The sequence below is a fragment of the Strigops habroptila genome, chromosome 4, assembly GCF_004027225.2.
Source record: "Strigops habroptila isolate Jane chromosome 4, bStrHab1.2.pri, whole genome shotgun sequence".
Classification (NCBI taxonomy): domain Eukaryota; kingdom Metazoa; phylum Chordata; class Aves; order Psittaciformes; family Psittacidae; genus Strigops; species Strigops habroptila.
In genome coordinates this window covers 38,505,987-38,532,567 of record NC_046358.1, presented here as the reverse complement: position 1 = coordinate 38,532,567, position 26,581 = coordinate 38,505,987, and the positions used below count along the sequence as shown (strand labels likewise).

General features: G+C 40.8%; 1 protein-coding gene across 2 annotated transcripts; it reads right to left on the bottom strand.

Moving 5' to 3' along the window:
• Positions 1 to 415: 415 nt before the first annotated feature.
• On the bottom strand, positions 416 to 26,505 carry LOC115606206. Of its 2 annotated transcripts, XM_030481716.1 has the most exons (9): positions 26,237 to 26,505; positions 14,520 to 14,641; positions 13,281 to 13,419; positions 12,302 to 12,423; positions 10,462 to 10,572; positions 6,135 to 6,241; positions 4,340 to 4,430; positions 1,725 to 1,860; positions 416 to 1,263 (listed from the first exon to the last, which is right to left on the bottom strand). In XM_030481716.1, exons 1-8 carry the CDS (start codon positions 26,400 to 26,402, stop codon positions 1,744 to 1,746), a joined length of 975 nt encoding a protein of 324 aa, XP_030337576.1. In that variant the 5' UTR covers positions 26,403 to 26,505; the 3' UTR covers positions 416 to 1,263; positions 1,725 to 1,743. The 2 variants fall into 2 exon arrangements, with proteins under 2 accessions (XP_030337576.1, XP_030337575.1); XM_030481715.1 differs by having other exon boundaries at positions 421 to 1,860.
• Positions 26,506 to 26,581: the final 76 nt, after the last annotated feature.

Below are 26,581 nucleotides of genomic sequence, written 5' to 3'. Positions count from 1 at the left end.
ACTGCAATGAAAGCTATAGTTCCTGTATTACCAAAACAAGGTGCAGGGCACAGTATACCCATGAGCCAAAAGTCCTGACAATTCATTCGGGAGATCTTGCAGGACCTCTGGAAGAAGTAAGCAACATTCTGACATGGTGTTTTCGTTTCACATGGTAGTAGGGTTATGAAGTAGCTTTTTAAGACCCAGTCAGTTTTCCTTTTATAGCAGCCTATTTATACACTCCAAATTCAGTCACAGCTTCCACTGTACTGATTACTATAGTGCTCATTTCCTCATTCTGAATTGCATATGTATTTATTTTCTCATTTTTTATTCTCTCCTTGTTAGATCTATTAGCCATGCGTTACCTCCACCCCATGCCTAGCCTCTCGTGGGCTCCCTTCCTAGGGTATTTGTCTCATTGACAACGAAGTAATCAACAGTTCAATTATTATTCTTTAATAAACTAAACATTTTAAGAAAAAGATTTCCATCTTTGTTAACTTTTAAATGCAAGATTCAACACAGTGGTTCAGTATCACTCAAGGTAAAAACATCTTCTTCCACTCCAAACAGACCATGAAAATAAGACTTGTTTAAATTCACTATCCCTTCTACAGTACCATTTACTTACTATGTTCATGAGTGCCTAAGGGCCACTGTTCCTTTTTGCTTACAGTGTATATTATCAAGTTCACTGACTTGTAAATCATTTGAAGACTTAAAACCAATTTAAAGTTTTCCCATTTGCACTAGACCTAAGTTGTGTAGCAAACTTTTAACAGTGCTTCTAAATTCCCGGCACACTTAGTCCACAACTCCCAAAGTTAGTATTTTTGCACTCGGATTGTTAATGTTTGCTAAAAACTGAAACATTCTTCAGCTGACTAAAAGCTTCACATCCTTAGAACGTACGATCTAAATGTAAATGTGGTGGGCGTATGTGGATCTCTTCTCTCCGAGGAGGCTCTGTTACGAATTTCCAATGTTTTACGCCACCACCAAGCCCCCGCTAAGCCGTGACACCTGTTCAGAATTTTCAGCTTCTTAACCCCTTATTACACTTCCTACCATCCCCAGCAGAAGTGCAGGAAGTGGAACAGAGTTCTGTCGTCCCAGACTCACTGTATTAATTCTCAATGGCTCCTCAATGTCTTTTGTTGTTTTATGTTAATACCTGCCTTAAGGATAAGTAACTAAACAGAAGGACTTGCTTCTCATAACTGATGCCAGTGGATGCTCTGGTTATCAAACAGACCCTGGAAAGAAAGCCCACAAATTCTACAGGAGAAAATTAAAGATAATACTGTTAATAATAAATATTATTACTGATAATAAATGGTCTGTATCAAAACAAAACAACAAACTCTGATGTACTGCAGCCTTCAAGTAACATACTAAATGCATTCTTATCATTCACATTATTAATGATTTGCTATTCTTAAGTTTGATATATTTAGCAAACATTAGCAATGAACAAAAATTCTTTCAGCATCAGTATGTACCCACTCTCTCCAAAATTTCTGCAAAAATTAAACTATAAGGATATCTCCTAGTTAAAAATCAATATACTCTGTTGATACAGAATGCCTCCATAAGAAAACCTGTTTCAAAAGACTCTTTTTCATTACAAACCACAAATATGACTCAGATTTATCACAGTAAGAATTTTGACCTGATTTATTCACACAAATCAATCCAAATTCCTTTTAGACCCAAAATATATAACATTACAAGGATACTAGTAAATTCTCCCAGGTACTAGAGAATCTTGTATAAATGTATTTGCTCAAGTGCTTCTCTGTCAACATCCTTTTCCATATACACATCATAGTTTAGCTGCATCTCTTCGACCCATTGGCCAAGCTGTATATCTGTCTGAAATGATGAAAACAGATTCTTAACAAAATGTTGAGAAACATAGCAGGAGTTTCAAGGTCAGTACAACATTAAGAATGCAAGACATAATAAGAGAGATTAGTCATTCAAAGTTATGCAGCAATGACAAATTAATTTCTGGAAATGTCATTTAACTTAAATAGGAGCGAATAAAGAAAGATCCAAAGATAATAAAGAGAATAAAAATTAGATCCAAAGAGATACAGTGAATGGCTCAGTGTCCAAGTGGAAACCAGTAATAAGTGCTGTCCCTCAAGGGCCTGTACAGGGACCAATACTATTTAATATCTTCATGAATGACATAGATGGGAATGAGAACACCCTCAGCAAGCCTGTAGATGACACCAAGCCAAGTGATGAAGTGAATCTGCTGGAGGGAATCCATCCAGACAGACCGTGACAAGCTTGGGGAGTGAGCCCATGTGAATGTCATGAAGTTCGAGGCCAAGTGCAAGGTCCTGCACCTGGGTCCTGCAGCTGCGGCTTGCAGGGACCTACAACAGTCAATACAGACTGGAGGATAAATGTATTGAGAAGAGCCTTGCGGAGAAGGATTCGATGAAAAATTGCACATGAGCCCACAGTGTGCGCTTGCAGCCCAGAAAGCCAACTGCATCATAGGCTGCACAAAAAGAAGTGTGGCCAGCAGGTCAAGGGAGTTGATTCTACCCCTCTACTCTGATCTCATGAGACCCCACCTGGAGTACTGTGTCCAGCTCTAGAGGCCCCAGAACAAGAAAGACATGGACATGTACAGCAGTCCAGAGAAGAGCCCCGAAGATGATCAGAGGGCTGGAGCACCTCTCCTATGAGGACAGGCTGAGAGAGCTGGGCTTGTTCAGCCTGGAGAAGAGAAGGCTCCAGTGGGACCTTACTGCAGCCTTTCAATGAAGATGAGAGAGAATTTTTACCAGGGCCTGTAGTGACAGGAGAAAAGGCCGTGATTATAAACTGAAAGAGGGTATATTTAGATTGGACGTAAGCAAGATGAGGGTAGTGAGGCACTGGAACAGGTTGCTCAGAGAAGTTGTGGCTGCCCCATCCCTGGAAGTTTTCAAGACAAGGTTGGATGGGGCTTGGAGCAACCTGGTCTAGTGGAAGGTGTCCCTGTCCATGGCAGGAGGGTTGGAACTGGATGAACTTTAAGGTCCTTTGCATCCCAAACCATTCTATCATTTTATGATTTTATGAAAGATAACTTTTAAAAATTATTTCAGTGAATAACTTAGGTATATCGCTAGCACACTTCTCTATATGCATTCTGACAGAAGTATTGAGGGAGCCACTAACTGTACCATGGAAGAATTACAGGTATTTCTTGGTTTACACCCAGGGAGTATTGTATTAAGGCTACAAAGGGCTTCTCAGCTGCTGCGTTTCTACTGCCTGCTCCAAGGAAAGGTCAAGTGACACCATTGCTGCTTCTGGGCCTGAGGATCTATTTCACCCATCAACATACCAGCAACAAGTGATTTGATTTCTCTAAAGCAGACTACTGTGGTGAGCAAGCCACTATAAAAATAACGTTGTCATGTATGATCAGTGTTTTGTTTCTGAACTAAAGCCAGCTCACACAATTTGCCTAGGCATCATACACATAACAACTGTAATCTACCAGTGACCTATGGCATTGGCAGCAGAGGTAACAGAGCAGAGGCTGGTCCATCAGAAGTGGTTGCTACTCAGGGAACAGCAGCAGTAGCACAGGGTGTTGAACATCTTTGGAAGTTGCACTGTCATCATGTTTGTTTCCAACAGGCAATTTAAAGCTATGTCACGGATCCAAGACACCTGATGGTAATCACTTGGCTAGCTGGGAGACCACATCTCTCCCTAATCTGTACTTCTAACAGCTCACACACTGAGTCATTTTCTACACTCACAGCAGGTCAGAAGACAGAGTATCCTCAGGGATGGTCCTTCTTTAATAGGACTCCCACTGGCTTAACAAAACAGTTTGTCATGTTTCAAGGCAATGTGCAAATGTAGAGCTAAATAGAGAAAACATTTCAAGGTTTTGCCTCCAGAAGTCTATAAATACATATGTACTTCTGAAGTTCTACCCCTATACCTGGAAGAAGTCTGATGGAAATGGATATAATTATCACAAAAATTACTCACACCCTAATCTGGCTTTATTAACGTTCTGTGTTGGGTTTTGTTTTGTTGTTTTTTGGTTTTTTTTTAACTTCACAGCTAAGGTATTGTTAATAATACATGTAATAATATAACAAGTCATGCCGCCTGCTGATATAGGTGGGGACAATCCAAGTACAGGCAGATGTGTTGGTGGTCAACCCGGAATTAAAATCCAGAGTCCTACATATTTTAATCTACACACAAAATTATGTATCCTTTCTCACAGCAATACTGGCAAGCAGGTAACCTCAGCTACCAGACTGCCACTTTCACAGAAAGTGATAAACTGTCTTGGCTAAAAGCAGCTGAAGGAGCTTACCTGGACCTTTGAAAGTGATTCTGTAAGGCTTGGAACTGTCACTAATAAGGACCCTCTTTTTCTTACATTACAAGCAACAAATTCCCAAGCTCTGGAAAAAAAAAAAAAGCAGGTCACCAAATTTTAGGGAACAAACCACATTTGATCATAAACCAAATCTACAGTTTACCAGGCAGAGATAGACTGAACTTAAAGACTTACTATACATGCTTATCAGCCACTATGAATATTAAGCAAATATCTTGTATGAACAAAATCAAGCTTTGTATTTAAATCAGAGGGAATAAATGGTCTTACAGTGTTAGATTTTGTAACTTTTTAACTTCTTTAACATACATGCATGTCATTTTGTACTGTCAACACCTTCACTTTGGACTAGGATTAAACATCAATATTTGGTCCCTTTAAACTTTTGAAGAAAATCCAGTCTCTGAGCACACAGTTTTATTAAACACAGCAGCCTTCCAGTATCTGAAGGGGGCCTACAATGATGCCGGAGAGGGACTCTTCATCAGGAACTGTAGTGATAGGACAAAGGGTAATGAGTTTAAACTTAAACAGGGGAAGTTCAGGTTAGATATAAGGAAGAAGAGCTTTACTGTGAGGGTGGTGAGGCACTGGAACAGGTTGCCCAAAGAAGTGGTAAATGCTTCATCCCTGGCAGTGTTCAAGGCCAGGTTGGACAGAACCTTGGGTGACATGGTCCAGGGTAAGGCATCCCTGCCCATGGCAGGGGGGTTGGAACTAGATGATCTTAAGGTACTTTCCAACCCAAACCGTTCTATGATTCTATGCTTAAGCTTAATAACAACCTGCTCTTTACGTACACACTTTGAAGTCACAACAAAATGCTTCTCTTAAAACATTAGCAATCGAAGTATTTAAATATTGCCTCCAGCATTCCTTTTCTTCTGATTTTGCAAGTCAGATCATTTTTCACAGCATGGCAATTCAGACTAAAAAGAATTGTATTGCCAGTATTCTTCAAATGTCATTTGTCTTCATGGTACTAATGCAACATTAAACCACTGTCCCTGAGTTCTTGAAGAATCAAATGAATTCTCAGACATGTGCTCAGAAACAAATCTCCTGGCAATTTGAAACACCCACTACTCTTCACCCATCCACTCTGTGTCTCTCCAGCTGACATTACTGCCTGGTATCATGGGCAGTAGTAGGACAAGCCTTAGCTGAAACTGCTAGTGAATGTCAGGCTGTTGGCTGGGATGGTGAAGACACACTTTCTTTTTGATTGTCCATTACAAAGGCACAGTAACTTTGGACGGTAAAGTTATTTATGGTATAAACTGATACTGCCGGATTAGCAAAAGCTCATCTGTGAGTATCTTGTACCTGAAAGAAAAGAACCCTAGTCACATGTTTGTTTGCTACTGCATCCTTAAGAAGGTATGTTAGAAAACAGGATTAATAGCCATGTTTTGCAGTGCATCTATATTAACGCTGTGACATCCACAAGTCAGTGACCTGTATTCTTTCTGAAGATCAAGCTTATGCCGATATAGTAATTTCAGATCCTTTAACAGCAAGATACTATTTTAACAGATCAGTGCAAGGATTCAGGGCAAGGTTTGGGTAAACAAAGCAGCAGTGTTTAGTGGGTTTAACGACAAACCACCATCATAACGCTTTAGCAGTTAAGTGTAACAAGTGCAGGCAGTTTAATTTATGTAATTTATGTGACTTCAAAAAGCACAACCTTAAGGTTTTCCATAACTCACAAGGTTACACAGACATTGCCAAAGAAATAGATAACTTGTTCGGACACATAGCTTACCTAGCCTGTTCCTGTCTGTCAAGAAAATATTCAAAGACATTATTCATTACAACAACATCAGCCGCCTGAAGAAGTGAAGCCTGAGTACAGATGTCTGCGTGAACCACCTGAAGGAAAAAAAATTCACAAGGCATAAATTAAGAGACAAACACAGCCTTCAAGTAGCCATGAAGCCTGTCAACCTGATACAGCACCTGCTACCACCATTTTGAACCAGTCACAAAACTGGTATTTCACTGGCTTCACAGTAGATGAAAAGAATAAGCTTTAAGAAATGAAAAAACAAAAATCAGATTTATCTCCTCTAATTAAAATATGGGATTTATTACGTTAAGTGAAATAAACTACATCTGACTTTTGGTCTAGAACGCTGTGTGCGATAAAAGAGGAGATTGTGTATGTGATGGCTGTTACATTTCACTTATCTGTATTTTATCACAAATGCTCATTAATTTCAGGAAAGAAGCTAAACTAGATAAAGGTTTTTTGAGGATATTAAAAGACATCTCACAGGCTCAGTGGGTTACTAAAGGATTACAGCTAGAAAAGACACTACAGATCCAGGTTTGACAGCTGAATTCTCACAACATATATTGGGACTGGAAATGCTGGAAAGGCAGGATGCTCAGTGGCACTGGAGGACAGCAAGTGCTTTACTTTACTAAACAACTACCCCTCCAGTCAGCATAGCAGCTGGTTTGATTTCATCTACCTTCACCTACCAAAAAGGATATTAGCACATCATGTCATTTTCAAACAGGTGAGATTACAGTGACAGGAGAATATGGATGCTCATTAGCACTCTGACAAGATGTGTTTGATTTCTTCTTAAACACGAAGAAATATATCACATCCCAAATCTGAGGAGAAACGTCAACTGGAACATCTTTTGAAGGGATAACAGAGAGAAAGCCTATTTGAATATTACTCGCTTTCCACAATTATTTTTTCATCCCTATATGTTGAAAATAGACAGAAAATCTGAAAAACTTATTTTCTTTCTTGTGTGACCTATTACTAGGTTGGGCTGGGAACATACTAACCTGATGTATTCAACATTTCACATTTTGTCAAATCCTTCCAATATTGGACAGATGTAAAAAGGAATTCTTAATTCTGACAGGAAAGCTGAATGTTAGTACAAAAGATTAAAACACTTATCTGCTGAAAAACATTTTGCCCACTTAACAATACATCAGTACTTGTCGGGAGGGTAAATTATGTATTCCTCCTCATAACGAACATGCAAAGCATTCTGTTCTGATTGACAGAGGAAACAGATACTACCACCCCTGCAACTTGTAAGGGTTCAAGTGCAGAAAAGATGATGAGTTGTCATAGTTTATGACTCTGGTCCATACTACCAGAATGCACTATAGCAATTGCAATTACAGCCAAATATTTCAATGATGTCAGTAATAACAGAAACCAAACTCTACCATTCATGAAAAATTAGGCATTGCAGCATTTCATCTTTGAGAGCTGTATTCCATGGTTTCTCTTCAAGTGCTCCAAATCAGTAAAACAAACACCTTTACCTCCTTAAACACATTACCATGCCAAGTTGTTCACCACTGCCTGTAGTAAGTGGAAAGGAAGCAACTGTGGTCTTGTACCTTGCCCAGAACTGGCAGGTTCTGGCTCACTGAGAAGTAGGGACAGTTTAGTTGTTGGAATGACTGGTCAAACTTCTTTCACCTCTAGTGTGTGGACACCTAAACTATTTATCCACTAGTTCATGAAAGTTAGAGCTTTTTATGACAATTAAGATTGGCAATAATTTATTTTCAAACAGTGCACTGTAAATTGTAGCAACACGGAAGCTGATTAAAAAGTACAAGCATTCAGGCAGCAGAGAAAGAAGACACACCACTTAGGCCACCATCAGCAGTCCTAAATACAGTAGGTCCTGGGTGTAAACTCAAGTCCTCCGCATAAAGCCCCTGCTAACTGTTGATTAAAATGAAAGACCATAAACTGGGGTGGTAAAGATATGGATACAGGCTTGACTGCTGCTCTGTTACACAGGCAACAGCCTCCTGCAGTGGGGCAGGACAGAAAGCTAGCGGCAAAACACGCCTCTGCTACATCTGCCAGAACTCACATACCAGAACCTAGATTTTACCTCAACTGTAAGCGGGATGTGGATCACTGTTCTGAGGCTATGGAGACATTCTACTTTGCTCTCTTATATTCAAGGGGCAAAAATAACAGAACCACAGAATTTCTGTACAAAAAAACCCACAAAGCAGCAGTCCTTTAATCCAAACACAAGTGACTGCTGGACCGTTCAATCAGTGGACTTCTTGCAGCACAAGAAATCACAATTAGCACAAAATTTTCTTAATGCCCTACTAATGGCACACTTAGTATTTCAAGTCTCAGTTCAGAAAGACGCTTAAACTACTGGGAAAGCCTGGACTTGTGCTGATGTCTCCTTGACTTGAATAAACCTTGAACCTTAACTTAAAATTAGTCCACATTTACAGAGTAGGTGACCATGCTGACTATAGTGACCTAAGCACCCCATTCTCCCCAAACACATCCTCATTCCTACTGGGGAATGTGGAACCACATAAGCATGCATGGCTGCACCGTCAGCCTGACCCAGGTATTGCTCCAACCAGAACACCACTTTTTTGCTGGGTTCTTTTTCAGTTGGACCAGTTCCCTGACCTGCTCGGCTGTGTGCTGGCACAACGGAGGAGGCAGCAACTGATTTTAAAACTGCCCTGTTGCACCAAGCCTTTAATGATTACAGGCAATTTCTGAATTGAGGTCTCAAGTTTCCTAAGATCTGTTGACCTGTTTACTTTCCTCCCAGCATCTGTTTGCTCAAATGGCAAAAGATGCTGAGCAACTTTCTATGTACTTTAACAAACCAAATGTTGACCAAAGAAACACAGAGTTAAATCAGAGATTTAGCTGCTAAAGATATCATTCCACCCTGCTGTCCTTTGGGAACACACTCTAATAAAAATTCAGAATATCTTGAAAAAACAATTGTCATTTAAGAAGGGTCTCATAAAAGTTTTTTCAAATTTGTGTCATAAATTATTATCAGCAACTGGATTCTGACTATGTTTCAAGTCCAGAATCCTGGAGAGGATTCATTTGGAGTGAAATAAAAACCTAAGACTGAAATGTTCAAAGCAGTGTGATAACAGGAGTCACATGACTAAATTAGCATCTAATGAGACTCAAATAGCTAAGTCCTCAGGCACTGCTTTGAAAACTTATTATCTTCTAATCTTTATGCTCCGAAATGAATACTTCAGCAGAATTACGAGGTGTGAAGGAAAAACAAAAAGGCTTATAATAAAGAATATACAAGGCTGAAAAGCATGCATACAGATCTCCAGCTCCACTGAATTAACTTGACAGGGTTCCTAACTGCACTTTCAGTCCCATCACAATAAGGTGTTATGAACATAAAACATACGCAAAACCCAAAGCTTACGGATAAACCGGCAGCAACTGGGGTTGAATTGGGCAACCCAATGATGCTGCTTACACTGTGTCAAATATGTCATGTTTCTTATTTCTTTCCAGTTTAAAATTGGTTACTTTAGTTCCCAAGAAATTAATACAGCCAGCAGTTTCTGTGACTCCATTCAAGAACACATGCACACAACACAGGATTAAAGCCAGTATTCTACCCAGTACATTCTACTTTCCAACTTTTACTGGCAACAAAATAACTAATATTCCCCCCCCCCCAAAAAACCCCCCAAACCCAAAAAAAACCCCAAACTGATTAAAATAGTAGTAATTCCATAATGGGACTAGGGAAATGGTTCCCATAATGACAGCACATTGTTTGAAATCCATTTTGTTTGTGAAAGGTACATATGCACTGACATTACAACAAAAGAAATACCAATAGCTGTAAGTTCTTTAGGTGTTCTTAGATGCAAATTTGCAAATTCTACAAATATCTTTCTGCTAATGTTAATGAAACACAGACATTCAGTTTTGTTATTCAAGACAAACTTTTTACACACTCAGTTTCACAGAAGTTAGTGGCAATGTCACTGATTTCACTGGGAAAAACAGCTAAGATGTATCTGGTTTGTGTGAGCCAGTAGGTAAATCCATTCAGTGACAAGGCTAAGCGATTCAACACACATTATCATATTTTGATAATCTCCTCCTTCCTCTCTGCTATGAGATTTTTTTCCCCCTAAGGCAAAGCTTTTGTTTAGGACCAAAACAAGCAAAAGCAGAAATTTCTTCTCAGAATGCCGATTTACCAGCCACTCACAGAAACAGGATACCTAGTACACAGTGGTTAAAAAAACATACACTAAACCATGTAGTGAGTTACCTTAATTCTGTCAATGAACTGGTATTTTGTAATCATCATTTCTTGCAACTGACAAAAGTCTGCATTCATTTCTACTCCATACAGTTGGGATGCTGAGCTATAAAGATAACCCTACATTAGGAAAAGGAAATTTAGTAACTGTGATGCCTTTAAAACAAGTTCAAAAAATTCAATTAAAGTGGAAAAAATAGAACAGAGGTTAAGATTAAGAAAGCATTTTAAAACAGCAAGTTGAGAAATGTCGTTCAGTGGACGTGACATGTTTTTCAGAGCTAAGCCCCTGATGTGGCAATTCCCACTTACGTCTCACGAATTTTAATAAGAGATCCAAAATGACATGTCAAAATAATAAAAAGGAAAGCTCTAGCTTCACTTCAATTGCAAAACAGATGGAAAATGGTCTAAGAAGGAAAAAAGCAGTACAAACCGAGTTACAAAAATAGTGTAAAGCGAAAAGAGTGCACATTTTTATTTCTTGGGAGAATGGAAGAAGAAAATAACAAGAAGAAAAGGGAAGTAAAAAAAAAGACACACAAAGTCAAAGTGAGTGACAATGGAGGACGATGTACCAGTAATATATGGGGATATTTTGGTACAAAGCCTTTGTCAGCACCTCTAAATACAGTATTATGGCCATTTTCAGGTGCTTCAGACAGATACATATGAAAAAAGGTAAATTATCCCTTAATAATAAGACTAAAATAATGGTTCAGTTTCAGACTGAGATTTTTGGAAAGTTGTTGGAGATGTTAGGAAAAAAAAAAAAGTACAAATACTTCAGCCTACAGGGCCCTAATGAAGACATTGCTTAAAGTGCCATGGTCTCCACCGAACACCACAATTACATGTTGCTACACTGGTAAAGGCAAATAAACGATGCTAAAGATACAGAATATCTGAGCTATCTATATACTACAATCTAATTATTAATGTTTTCTGAAACCATTCAACTCAGAGAGCAGAAAAGCAACCTGTGAATGTGAAGTCACCCCTCCTCCAATGCAAGGCAAGAACATGATTAAACAGGAGAACTCTTCTTTTTAAGAAACATTTCCCCTGCTTTAGTTAAGACTATCTTCTGCTGTAACAATGCAAGTATTTAAGTACTTCACAACAAATTCAGGCTAGCAAAAGTGTTACCATTTAAGGATCCAATGCTGCAAATATTTACAAATGGGAGTAACTTTCCTCATCCGAGTAGTCCGAAATTACATTATTCAGATGAGCAAAACTACATGCTCAAGTGTTTCCAAGATTGAGCCCTAAACAGCCATCGGCTTTTGTAGGAAAGTTGTAATGTGTGTTTTGCATTGCTTTTGGCCATATGTTGCACCAGCCATGCCAAAAGCAATCAAAATTGTACTCAAGTTTCTCGATGAAGTATTTTATGTGCATTTTTAAATGCAGAGCAGGACAATATGTTTTTGGAGACAAATTCATATCAAAGTCTTCCTTTGTATAATTTAACAGTTTGTCAGCTTCATAAAAGAATTTAACATAACTAATCTATATATAGACATGGTCAAGACATAGAGGGCAAACTTACTTATGAAGAAGAGAGAGAGCAGGAACTAGCAAACGAGCAGCATGTGTGACAGCAATATGCTACTCTGTTGGACAACAGACTTTTTCTCTCAATAAGCAAGATCATTTATATTCCCTCTTGTGAGGAACAGAACTGAAATCACTAGTAAACAGCACCTTATACTGTTCAGAGAGTCAAATCTGAGGTGCCTCTCAGAATGACCCATCCAAGATGGAGTAACAAGAGCAGGCAGTCAGAGAAGAGGGAAAATGTTTGTCACAGTAATAAAATATGAATTCCTGTGCTGGAAGTTACCGCAAATAGCACTGCACCAAGCCTGGAGCCAACGTCAACCACTACCTTTCCTGTCAGGTCAGGCAGTACATGTTGATAAAGAAACTTCAGTTCCATGAGGGAAAAGGAATGCGAAATAAACTCTGGGAAATAAGAACAGAACAAAGGTGTTGGGTGGGCAGTACTAACTACTGTGTTATTAACCAATGAAATACTAATCTGAAGAGTTATCATCACTGAAAACCTATATGGCTTCCTGCCTGAGCTAGTGCTGGGGACCCCAGATATCCAGGGTTTGCAGATCAGAGGCAGCCTGCCAAGTAGCCTGTCCTGAGCCTGGGGATTCCTTCCCTTACATGGAGAATTTTGAAATCCTTCATGAAACTGAATTACCTTTTTCTGCACAGTGACATATACTAAAGAACACAAAACAGAGTAACTTGGAGTTGTTTAAATGAAAAAGGAAACATGGTACCTAAGGCTCAACACGATTCACACAAAACTTTTTACGGGCAGACATATTAATACGTTGAATTTCAACTCCAAGGTTTTAAGGAACGGAATGTTCTCCATATAAACCATTCCTCCAATGCCGTGCTACACTAGCAACAGCACTGATCTGTACCACAGCACACACCAGCTTTAAGACAGATGGTGATTTATACTGCTTTTCAGGGTGCAAGAGGAAACTGAGGCTACTGCATAGACTCCTACAGTATTGTCTTCCTCTTGCATCTTCCTTTTCAGTGGTACATAGCCCTGTCTCTTCCCTGCCCCGTTTTTGTGGGCAACTGGTGTCACTCATAGACTGCAAATTAATTCAACTTACGTGTATAGGAGCCTCCTTCCATTGGTTATGGGAATTAATTCTGGCCTGTGTACGGCACCAGTGTGGACAAAGTTCTCCATCAGCTGGATGCTGTGTTGTCTAGCTGAGTCACTGCACAAACCAGTTTAGTCAAACTGAATTTGTTTCTCATGTTCCCAAAAGAGCACTTACCTAAAGATGCAGTCTTGTATGAGCCACACTCTGTGCAGTAGCTCCTACTCATTTTCCCCTCCTCACACAATGAATCAACAAAATCATCATCATAAAGGAATGCATCAACATGAATCATGGGCAGTGGATGCTGGTGTATCTGAGAAGAGGAACAAAACCTAAGAAAGGCACAACCAAGTCTCTCAATTTCATTTACACTGTTACACAGTTAATTGTCCGACCACCCTACCTTTCCCAAAAATCCATGAGATACAAGTTTTTCCCCACTCAAAAGTTACATATCGAAATGAAACTACAAAAATCCTGCATGTAAACTGGATCATTAAATCCCACTGAAATAACCAGTAAGTGGAATTTGACAAAAGCAAGCTCACTTCGATAGCCAAGTAGGAGACCTGCTGTGAATTTGGTCTCCTTACTGCTTGCTTGGCTATAGAGGAGGTATAGGGTAAAGGAAGCTTTTTCTCTTCCACTTTAATTAGGAGAATGCAACTTAAATTTAGGAGAAAGGGCATTATTGCTTCTAAACTTCAACTGTCCGAAAATTTTCATCTTCATGCCTTATGCCCCAAACTAGAAACACTCCTGATTAACATGGATGTCATTTTCAATCAAAAGCATACCAGTTGGGATGCTTGCCTTCTCATAATTTCAAGGGGTATAATCTTCATCCTCCTACTCCTCTTTCCTCTCTCTCCCAGGCTTGCTTCATGTGGCCAATCCACTTTTCCCATTTAAGAGCCACACGTCACTTTTCTGGGAAATGCGTTAACTTTCCACACTTATTGACAGCTCAAGTAGAAAAGGTGCTCTCCCCTCCCACAGGACTCACAGCCTACCTCTTTCTGAGCCATCAGAATCTGAAAAGAGCTGGAAATCATTTCTGCACTGCCCACATTATGGCAACAGTGGAACACTGGCCCTGTATCTCTGTTTTCTTTAAGGGGGCTGTTAAGAGTCTGTTATGGAGCTAACGTTAAAGAATCACTGTGACAGGTGCCATACCACACAAAATGAAAGCTGTGCCAAATAACTTATGATCAAAGCATTAAGAACTATGAAACAAATTTCTTGGGGTCACACAATCATGCAGCAACAGATCTGAGAACCAAACTGAGATTTCCTATACCTCAATATGGTGCTTATTCTCTACTATGAACTACTATTAAAACTGAAATCAACATAGTCCCCAAACAAATGACGTGGTTCAGTGAAAGCAGACCATAACAATTAGCTTACTTTCTGAACAGCTTGATGTTCCGAATTAAACATTGCCTCCATGGGTAAACGATTCCGCAAATCTTCAGCGATATTTTTAAGCACAACATCATTGTTAGTCACCACAAGCTCATCAAAGTCATCTATAAATCAAGACAAACAAAACCCCCTGAACAATCATATGTAGATCATGTGGACTAAGTGATGACCAGTACAATGCAGTTGAAAGACATAAACAATACCAGATGGATAAGGTTTTTATTAGAAATGCATTTTTCAGCCTTTGTTAGCTTTTCCAGCCAATGACAGATTTGGAGTGTAATAACTTTGCCACTTAAAATAAACGTAGCGCTTTTTTGAAATCTCAAATTATTTTCATATTTATAAACTTAGAACTCACATATGATGGCCTGGGCTGCCACCAAAGTGATACTGTTTCAGTTTAAGATATAAAAACATCAAAGATGTTTTTGAACTATTGAAGAAATTACAAAATTCATAGTTGCCCGAATGCATGCTTTTTTATATATATACAAGTTTCTTTTTATACATACCATCTTTCTAATAAAGTGGCTACAAAAAAAATTCAAGGATAATGCACAGTTCAACAGTTCAACTTAGAATACATTTTACGTGACTTAAACTATCAAAATATTTCAAACGCGAAAGAAAATAGAAATGGATGTAAAATAGTATGTTTTTGCAAAGCTATATTGTAAATTCTTGCTATTTTTCCAGCATATCTCTGCATTACTTTAACTAGAAAAAAGATCAAGAGAGACCCTTGAGAAGTCACCAATCCTTTCTTCTTCCAAGGCTGAATCAATGTGTCACTATTTCTCCAAACTATTCTTTTTCAATTGATTGTTAATGCTGGAGACTCCACAACCACCCTTAACAATCTATTCCACTGCTTGACTACAGTTACTTAACTTACACTTACTAAGGAATACTTTTCTTAAGAACTGATCTAGATATACTCTGCCACAATTTCAAGTCAGTACTGTCTGCCCCACTCACAATGGAAATAGAAAAGCTTCTTCCTCTCCTCTATGTAGCAACTTTTTACTTCTTTGAAAACTTCTCATGTGTCCTCCCAACAGTCACCTCTTCTAGAAGAAAGAAGATCCACTTATCCAGCCCTTTCCTGCATTTTTTCTAGGAGTCGGATCATTCTCATCACTCCGCTTTGGATCTACTGGACTCTCTCATCCTTTATGGCCTGCAGTATCATGAACTAGACCCATTACTCCAGCTAAAGGCTTATTTGCACTAACCAGACTTTTCACATATTGCAGCCAACATCCTGCTTACATATGCCAGTTTCGTGTGAAGGGTCTGATGTTCCTAGCTGACATTCAGCATAAGATCTGCTGTATACCTGTACTCTGTTCCTTTTCTGTTACATTTTCCTCAAAAGAAGGACTAGATGAAATTTCTTTTTGTCTGGACATCTCACTGCTCTGAGCACACTGAACTGATTCTAAACAAAGGCGTATCTCAGGTCAAAACTACATACCTGTAAAAGAAACAAAATCCGCACAACAAAAAGCAGTCACAAACCTAATACTAAAAAATATACCAAACCCAACTCTTGATTCTTGTCTAAAAATAGACATGTTTGTCCTCTCTTCCCTGTCCCTTCTGGTTTGTTCCTTGTTCTATTTAGACTGCTGCCATGCTGGGCAGGGAATGTGGTTTTTACATATATGTGTATCACTCACCAAAAGAAGATCTGACAGATTTCAGAAGTGTTTAAAGAAAGTTAAATGTTTGTTAGCATTGCTTTCCCAGGTGGGAACATTAGTATAGACAAGTTTGATGGCAAGCAGGTTCAAAATATAAAACATGCTACAAGTTTCTCTGTGCTAATATACTTAATCTTTCCTGTAGAACACAGGCAATGCTAGAAACAGTGAGAAATTTTAAGGCTAGTATAAGAAACAGAGACCAGATAACCTTTTAACTATGAAAAGCTTCTGAAATGCTTTTTGTTTAAGCAATGTAGTGAGAACAACATCATTAAAGAAACCCTCACTCATTAGCACAAGACACTCTCTTCTTAAGAGTGTAAATGTAAATGGTTCTTTCAACACATGCCAAGTGATTCCAACAGATAATCCTGAATCCTCCATTGGAAGCAGCAGAAACTTTAAATCATCTGGATTCCCCTAATACATATTTGGTTTATTGTTTATTAAATGCATAGCAGTAACACTCCAAGGCCCTGACGGGCACAACAACATTGATAGTTGTTACACAAGAGGAAGACAATTTGCTGTTCCAAAGAGCTCACAGTTAAGATCTCCAGAACCTCAGCTCCTAAAGAGAAGCAGACTTTGCATCGAGGAGGGATAGAGGCGGCAGCTGCAAGAGCAGCAGCACGAACAACACAACAGGTGCAATGCAGCAGCTCCAGCTTGTCAGCATTTTAATGTGAAACCTCTAATAAGCACCCATCTCCTGTTAACTTCACGGTCCATCCAACGACTTGCAGATTTGTTACGAATATCCCAGCAGCAGTGAGTGATTTTTCTGATCAGCTCAAAGAAGATTTCTGTGGATGTGACACAGCACAGAAGTAAACCCAGAGATTATACAAAGAGAAGGTGGACAGATTTAACTGCTGCTTAACCAGGACCATCAGCACCACAATAGGCCCTCAGAGTGCAAAGGAGCCAGAGTTTGCTGAGGTGGGTAACATGTGAGGAAAGAAGAAGGAGGAAAATCGTGCTACAAACTGAATGAGAGAGTAGAAAGCTGATATTAGCAGCTGTACAGACCAGTGCCTGCGGGCAATAAGCCTCTACATCTGGCACATGCTTTAAAACAATACTATTACTATGCAAGAGACCTCATCCAGCTGTTATACTGCTTGTTAAGAGTATCAAATTCATATATAGCATTTAATGAAGTGCAGGAAGTGCTCATAGACCACCAGGCCAGACACATCACACTGTAAACGCAGAACTTCAGCTCCCTTTCTCTCAGGGGTTGGTGCATCAATAAGACCTGTTCCCTCATGGTCTCGGTGACCTTTTCTGGCCAACATCAGCAGTGGACAGCTCTCAAGGCTATTTGGTGTCCCACCTCTACAGTAGAGAAATAGGTACTTATAGTGGGAGACAGGTAGCAAACCCATCTTCCTCAAATCCAGAATACTCCTCTGCCTCAAATCCCATTTGTACAATACTTGTCACAACACTGACCATCTTACACAGGGCCCTCTGAGATCTTACAAAACCAAGTACGACACACAAGAGTTCCTGTAGATGCTCTGTATAAAACAGGTCCGAAGGAAAATCTTACTACCCATATGCATCTTCAATGAAAAAATGTTAAAACACAGATACTGAAACATAAATAACAAACGGAAGTGTTCCTTCCCAACTACCAGTCGCTACTGTAAAGTGTAAGCATGCAGAAACAAAAAAAGAGAAGTTCTGAACACACTCCTCCTCAGATGACAAAATGGCAGCTTCAGCAGAAGCAGCACATGCAACGCTCTGTGCTTGCGCATACAGTCTGTGACCAAACTTAAGATGTGAAGAGTCGCCTCATTCCTGTCAAAGCAAGAAACAGCAACAGCTACCACAATATCTCATTTACTTTTGCAGCATGCAAATATTTATAGATTGCCATCAAGTACAGAACACAGGTGCCAAATATGAGAATACGCATTTCTGCCTCCTCTGGTACAGTTTTATCAACTCCACCCCTGTGTTTAGCAAATTGTTCCCACTTGAGAATCTCAGTATCACCTTAAAAGGGATCCTCAAATAAGAAACAAAAATAGGAAACTATTTTTGATATCATTTTAGTGCCTGTTATATATATCAAATGGAGAGTATGCAAGCCAACCCCTGTGTTCATTGAGCAGGCAACTAACCAGGAAAGAACCATAAAGTTCATGAAATACTGCAAGATGAATCACAATCATTTGTTTATGGAGGAAGTCTGAGTGCATAGTGTTTGTATTTTACTTCAAAAACCGGTTCCACTGGATCTACTCAACATGCATTTACAAAATTTAATTAACACATTGCAAAAAGCCTAATTAACACCCTGGTGCTGCTCAGCCTTTCTACAGCAAATATAACACAAGCTAAGAAAACATCACAAAACCTCACACCGGAGAGAGAACACCGCTATACCAACATCTAAACATCCTGGCACTGCGAAATACATGACTGAAGATAAGCAATGCCTGATTTCCAAATGAGAACACAAGATTACATGCCACGTGGAAAGAAGACGATTTAGCAAAGGCAACCATAACAGAAAGCACCTTATGGTCTTCTAGATATATATTCAGACTATATTCAGACTCACAGAACTAAAAAGCAAATATTAACATTCATGTTACTTAATACGAGGTTAATTTAATCATTCAGTGTGTTTTAATGATACTGAACAAACAGACCAAGGAGGAAGTCTCACATCTCTAAAACCTTACTATCTCCTTTTTTGGCTAAACAGTTTAAGAAGTAAACTGTGACCTCAGAGTAACAACTTCTTCAGGAACTCTAAGTACTATTTCTAACCCAAGCATACTTAACTTTTGGTAGAAAGTAATCAGCTTTTTCCAATAGGAATATAACCAGATCTTATTTTATTAGTTCTTTCAGCCTTTTACATTCATTTGCAAGAAGCTTCAAAGTAAAATTTTAAACAAGGTAAGTCACATCATACCTATTTTGCAATCACTAGTTTTCCCCATCATTATTAAGTTTCAGTGACTAACAACTTAGAAGTACCTGGTATTCTTGAGACCCCTCTCACAGCAGTATCATTTGTCACAACAAAAGAAATTAATGCCAATTCCCAAAGTGGGTGATTCATCAAATTACAGGTAGCATCCCATTTTAGTTTACCTAACAACAGAGTAGTGGAAAAGGTTTTCAGTACAGCATAATTTTAACAAAGAAATAGATTCCAGTTAATGTGGATCTGCAATACTATTTTGATCTCTTCTGAAAGGCTGTTATACTTGGATAAATCACTTCTACCAATTTGGATATGAAGCCCTGTACTAAATTGCTTTCTCACATACACACAAAATTTACATATTTGTTACACTGCAGAAACCCATGCTTTCATCCTTTTGAAGAGGCTCATTCCACTTTAGTTCCACCTGCAGTGGCAAGAGTACTAAAAGGAAACCTTAAAGACCATTTCCTGTAAGAGTCACAATTTTTCTTATACTATTTTCTATCCTTGTCGTGTGAAAATCATAATCAAATAATTTTATCTAGCAGGTCTAAGAACACGATAATGACTAAATCATTAAGTACATAATAGAAAAAGCTGGACAAACTTGGTCTGTTCCTAACAGTATGTTGAGAAGTTTCCTGGAGACATTCAAGGCCAGGCTGGGTGTGGTCCTGGGAAACCCGATCTAGGTGAAGATGTCCCTGCTCGTTGCTGGGGGGTTGGACTAGATGACCTCTGAAGGTCCCTTCCAACCCAAACTATTGTATGAATCTATAAGCAGAACACCGAAGTAAAGCAGCACATCCGCCATTGCCTGGTCAAGTTAATTTTGTCAGATACCCCTGCCTCACTGCCTGTTAAAAGCCTGAACTTACAGCATCTGACTGCCCTCAGCTTTGAGTCACAAGACTAAATCCTATGCCAATCTCTTAAAAAGCTGGTTTGCTCCCAGTACAAGTCAATCCACAAGAAAAAAAACCATAAATTTGTACTTAAGTATATGTTGTTTATCCTTAACTTAGAGGATTTACAATGGTTTATTCTTCAATGATTGTTTTGAGTAATACATTACTGTATAAACACTCAGCCATTCAAACCAGTACACCATTTTGAAATCTTAGTTCTGTATTTAAATGTTTCTAATGAAGCGTATAGAATAGAAAAAGTTTGTAAGATTGTTTCATTTTATTGTTACATGACTTAAAAAAAACCAAAAAAGCACTAGTATTAGAACAGTTTTAGCCCTGCTGAAAAAAATTTTTTTTAATCTTTATCTATCTTCATCTTAGACTCCGTGGCAGTACATGAAAAACCACAAAGGGTCTTTTTACCACCTTATCTGTGCTTCACTGACATAAATTGAGAGCCTTTTGTAATCTGCATTAAAGCAAAAGTGTTCAGTAGTACCCAGTAAGTACAGTGGTTTGGTGACTTCAATCTCAAACTTGAAATTAGATTAATGTATTTACTTCCTCTGGTTCCTGTATCTCTGTTCATGCATACAGATAGCTTGATCAATTCTACTTTCACTGCTTATCTCCTCCAGCACCCATTCTTAACAAATGCAACCTCTCCCGCTATTGAAAATTCTTAAGAGTCTGGGCAGTGGAGGAGCGAGAGGGAACATGACCATGCACACATTTATACAGAAGCTATACATCAAATGCTGGGACCCAATTGAGGGGGATCTTCAGGAGGGAAAGGGGGTCCCCAAGTGGTCTGAATTAGCTCTTGGGCTTCACCCAAGTTTTCTTAGCCAGAACTTCTGGAACGTGGTTATTGCAGAAGGATATTAAAGCATTAATCATCCTATTATAGAAAAGACACCAAAGGTTCCTGTTATTCTTTTCAACTCTTATTATTTCATTTTCTTTGAGATCTAAGCCTAACTCAGAAGAAAGGCTGGAATGCATGTCACCGTGAAATGACGTACATTTCACTGCAGTGTGTGGGAAGAGCTGTCTGATTGCGAAACACCAAAGCAGTGTTGCTAAGCAGCTGCCTTAAAACAGTAATGTCTTCTTCCATCATATGTAAAGATTTTGGATTTCTAAAATTCACAATAACACTGGGGAGGAGAGGGGGGAAGGGAAGCATGACTAGTTAATTTATTGTGTATTCGTATAAAGAAGAAAATTAATAGCATCTTGTATACACTTACATTCCTATAATTACTAAGGAAGATTAGTCCAAAATCATAAGAGTGAGAACCTGTTCAATGTTTTTCCAGTTCCACATACACAAGAGTCTTTACTATAGATAACTTGCTTTACTATAAAGTAATTTGCCTCCTCCGTGAAAAAGTTTCTCAGCAACATCCGAGAGAAATGCAGTCGTTTCTGACTGCATGCAAGTCAGAAAACACAGATTAAGTTAAACTAGTAAATAAGGCTGTCTTTGCAATAACGCTGATCCTAAGGGGCAACTACTTTATGCAGGGCTTTATTCTAAGGCTGCATTGGCACTTTACATGAGAGAGAGGAAAAAAGCCTGACTATAGCCAACACTGGAATCATGCCCAGTCCTTCTCAGCTGGAAATAAAACTATAAGCTCAACATCTTGACAGAAACAGGAATAGGATGGCAGTAGGAGGTGAGGGGGTGGGGGGGAACCCACACGCCACAGAAAACCAACTTGTCTGCGAGGATGCCATATTTGTTTCCATTTATCCTATCCTTGTTTGCTTAGTTTTTTCATTCAGAATATTAAAACACACACACACCCCCATCCCTACAACTATCCTCTATCCAACCAGTGTTAATTATTATAGCACTATCTAGGTGTTGTAACGGGCAGTATAACTACTCAAACACAACGATTCCGAGGGTGGGAAGCAACCTACAGTAAAAGTTACTGTCAGTATGCAGCCACAGAAGCAGCTCAGAGAAACAATACAAAGAGAAGTAACATCTAGAGTGTTGTGTTGGGGACATCACCCAAAATATTTGCAACTCTGGGGAAACTGCAAAAGGGTAAAGGAATGTGACCTGCTGGACAACTGCCTCTGTTCACTTACTGTTCAATGCTGCAGGAAAATGAAACCATTAAGAGGCAGAGATAGCTCTTTTACTCCAGTCCTGTACTCACTCAGTGTGAAGAAAAAGAAAACTGGAGATAAACCAGAAGGACATAGCCATTCAGAAAAAAAACAGAGAAAAAAACTATGAAGAGGCTAACAGTCCAAAGAGGCAATGAAATGTATCTGAATTGGTAACAACAAAAAATTCCTACAGATAAGCACAAAGCTTTCTAATTCCCTCCCCTCTACCATATACCTACATGTACACAAATATGTACGTTAGAGAGAGAGACTGCAGCACCTCAAGATAGCCTAAAAATTGGGCAAACATTAACATTTTTAAGTAAAACATCACAATCAGCAGATTCAGAAACTGTTAACTTCTACAAGCAGTATCATGACACCAAATTCTATAGGCATTATATTTTTCCAGAAATGTGGCAATGTGGGAAATAAAATTAGCCTAAGTCACACGTCTCAAATGACACATACGGGAACAAGTATGGTTACCTATAGCTTTATACTCCACCAGCACGTGGCAAAATACAATCGCAAACTGTAAGGAAATGCGAAAGATGCAGATGCCCAAAGTGTAACTTCATTTCTCTGAAAATAAATGAATAGCATCCAGCCAGGACATTAAGAATGACTTTTTTTTTTTTTTTTTTCTGAAAGAGAGAAAATTAGTATAAATTATTATCAGAGCACAAACAAACAGAAGACAGTAAAACATCATGGATAGTGACTACAAGAATCCTAAACCAAAAAAAGATTCGGAAGACAGTCTGTCAAGGAGACTACAAAGATGAAATTATATTCATTACTTTAGCTGCTTGATTGCTTGATCTATGAGCTATAAAGCCATTGAAAGGCAACTACAAAACTAATTATGTTAGTTTTAAGATTATGTACCTAGTGAAGCAGCAGCAATCAGCACTGATGCAAACAATATAAAAATTTTGCTCCATCAGTCTCCTACTTCAGACCCAAGGATTTCTTGTATCCGAAGCAGGAGGTTGACAGGATGAGGGGTGATGGTTTTAAACTAAAAAAGAGGAGATTCACGCTGGGCGTGAGGAAGAAATTTTTTACAACGATGGTGGCAAAACACTGGCACAGGTTGCCCAGAGAGGTGTGGATGCGCCATCCCTGGAGACATTCAAGGCCAGGCTGGAGGTGGTTCTGAGCAACCTGATCTAGTTGACCATGTTCCTGCACATTGCAGGGGGTTGGCTTAGATGACCTTGGAAGGTCTCTTCCAAACCAAACTATTTTATGAGTCTATGCTTCTATGAGAAAGATTTCTCATATATATCAAGCACAAAGTAGATAAAATTTGGAACATGATCTACAATTTAGCTTGTATCTTAATTATGAAGAGTAAATATGAAGCAACAGTATATACTTGCCTTTCACTGAAAGACCTAGGCATGGATCTGAATCACTAAAAATCAGAAAAAAGTATTTGAGAGCTCACGATCTAATAAAGGCTAGTAACCACAGCGTACTTGTCTTTCACAGAAACTATCTATCTGTGCGAATTTCTGGAAGCTGCAGCATAAGAAGAAAAATTGTAGAAATTATTCATTGACAAAGGATTTTTGCAAGTCTACATAAACTATGCCATTGGCTAAAAATTCCTATGGAAGAGATAAAGCACAATCATAGAATCAAAGTGGAGAAAACAGTAAGGATGTGTTTCCTAACTGAAACAGTTTAGCATTTTCAAGTTTCACTAATAAGTTCCCATGTGCTTTACTGTATTTGTAAAGGAGTAAGTAAGCAAGCTGAGAAAGCCACATATGCACACCACACAAACCAATACAGTGTAGAAGAAGCTGAAATGCTTTCTGTTAAATGAACAAGCAATAGGAATGATTGCATATGAAATTCAATGAGATTTTTAAATTATAGCATATTGGATGTAAGGAAACCACTTCTAACAGGATTATTTACAGTAACCTAGACACCCTTTAGCAAGCAGAGCATGTTAATGAATCCAGACAAGGACTCAAAAAGGAAGGAACGAAATACTGCTTACAGCAGATTGCGCCACCATTATGGATATACACACATATGTGCAGACATATACCTGTACGTACACACACAGAGAAAATAAGAATGTTTAGTTACAGTTAACACTAACACCACCCATCAAACTTCAGCCTTCAAGTGTTGGGGAGTCTCATCTCTGCTCTAATAGTGAAGGCTGACTCACAGATGCTCCGGGCCACCTAGCAATATCCACCTAGTTAAGGACCCGCTGGGGCTGGAGGGCTGCGTGCCCACCGCGCACGGTAAACACTGTGTTCCCTTCTGTAATGCCAGCAGAGGGCCCGCTCAGCCAGAGAACGATCTTTCCTGCCGCTCTCCTCCTCAGCGGCCGTGGGAGCTGCAAACCACGGGGCAACAGCGGGTCTGCAGCTCCAATTACCCGGACAACTTCTAGGTGTCACAGCTTGCCTTTGTGCAACGGTCCCCGTGTGATTGCTTATGAAGATGCTTCCCCCCTACAGTGGAAGTGCTGTAACAAAAGGCCTGAACAAGAATAACCCTAGAATAACCCAATCCCACAACAGGGCATGACTTGGGGAAGTAAGGTACCGGATGACAATTTTCTCACACCCAATACATGATCACCAGGCAGTGGGTTTATCGTCCCAGCAAGCAATGACTAATGAACAGGACATACGCTTACTGGCTGCTTGAGACCGGATCAAAGGATCGGGGCGGGGGGGAGGCTTCCAGATTCTTATCTGCAATGACAAAATGCAAAACCACCCACAGACGAAGCAGCACTTAGTTTATTTAGCGTGGCACTACGTGCCTACAGCTTTAGAATCATAGAATCATAGACTGGTTTGGGTTAGAAAGGACCTTAAGATCATCTAGTTCCAACCCCCCTGCCACAGGGCACTGCCTCTATTTGGGTTTTCCATATCATCTTTTTGTTCACCTGCAAATGAGCAGCTTGTACACTGACCCACATTTCCTATCTTCATCTGCCACAAGATGCTTGATTGCAGCATGCTGATGAAATTATACTGAGGCACAAACAAGAAAGTAAACAGAAAGCTATGTTAAGAGGACATTAAGTGAGGAAAGCAGTGTTTGCTAATAGCTCAAGGCACTGTTTTCAAGCTTCTGGAAGGTTGCTGTGAACATGTGTGAAGTGGAACAAGACAAGACAGACGTCTAAAAACCTCCAGATATGCCAGCAGCAGAGTACCTCTGTGTGACCTCTGACGCTGGGGAGTTTAAGAGGTTACCACCCCGGCTGTCTGTCCTGCTCCTCTGCCGGGAGCGCCTGCCTCTGCTGCACAGCTGGCAGAGCAACCCCGAACCGCAGCTCCGCCGACACTCGCAACCCTGAGCACACCACCAGCTCCGCTTTAGTCCGACGCGACAGCCTCATGGCTGCGGCGGTTGAGAAGCGCGGGCCGGTACCAAGCGGTAGCTTCAGGGACAGGAGCCTCTGCTCGGAGCCAGAGAAGCAGGCGCCATCGGACCGGCCTCGGCTTCAGCCCTCCCTGAGTACTGCTACCCACGCGGCCTCCCGGCGGCCTCGCTCCCGCACAGCCCCCGAGCCCCGGCCAGGCCGAGCTCGGTCACGGCGCGCTAGGCGGCACGGAACGGACGGACTCGGGCGGGGGCTGCCGGCCGGCCGTGTGCCACCGGCGGAGCCGAAGCCCTGCCCGGGGAGCGGAGCGCCCGGCCCAGGCCTGGCTCCCCTGCCCTGACTACCGCACCGAACTGCTCCCCCCGCCTCGCATCCCCTCCCCGGCGGGGCTTTCCCGGCGCCGGTGGGGGGAACACGCCCGCTCGGTGTCAGCACCGTAACGGAGCGGGTCAGCCAGGCCGCAGAGGGTCGCCCTGGCGGGGCACGGCTTAGGCCCGCTACGCCCACCCCCTCGGTCGGCCCTGCCCGGGGGCGCGGCAACGGCGCCCGCAGCGCAGCGCCCGCGCCGTGCCAGTCCGAGCCGCGCCGCGCCGGTCCGCGCTTACTGGTGTTGCGCATCCAGTGCAGCAGGCGCGGCAGGTCGGCAGCGCGCGTGCCCCGCACCGCGGCCAGCACCGCGCGCCGCGCCGCCTCCAGCTCCATCGCGCCGCCGCGGGGGGGCGCCGCCGCCTGCCCCGCGCGCGCTGCCCGCACCTCCTCACTCGTGCGCATGCGCGCGGGGAGGGGGGGGGCCGCCGCGGGCTTTCCCGCATGGCCTGGCCGGCCCGGCCCGGCCCGGCCCGGCCCGGCCTCTACCCGCGCACGCTCACGCTGCCGGGCCCGCCTCCCCGCTCGGTGCGCGCGCCCGCGGGTAAGGCCTGCCCCTTAAGGTGGCGCGCCGCGGAGCGCCG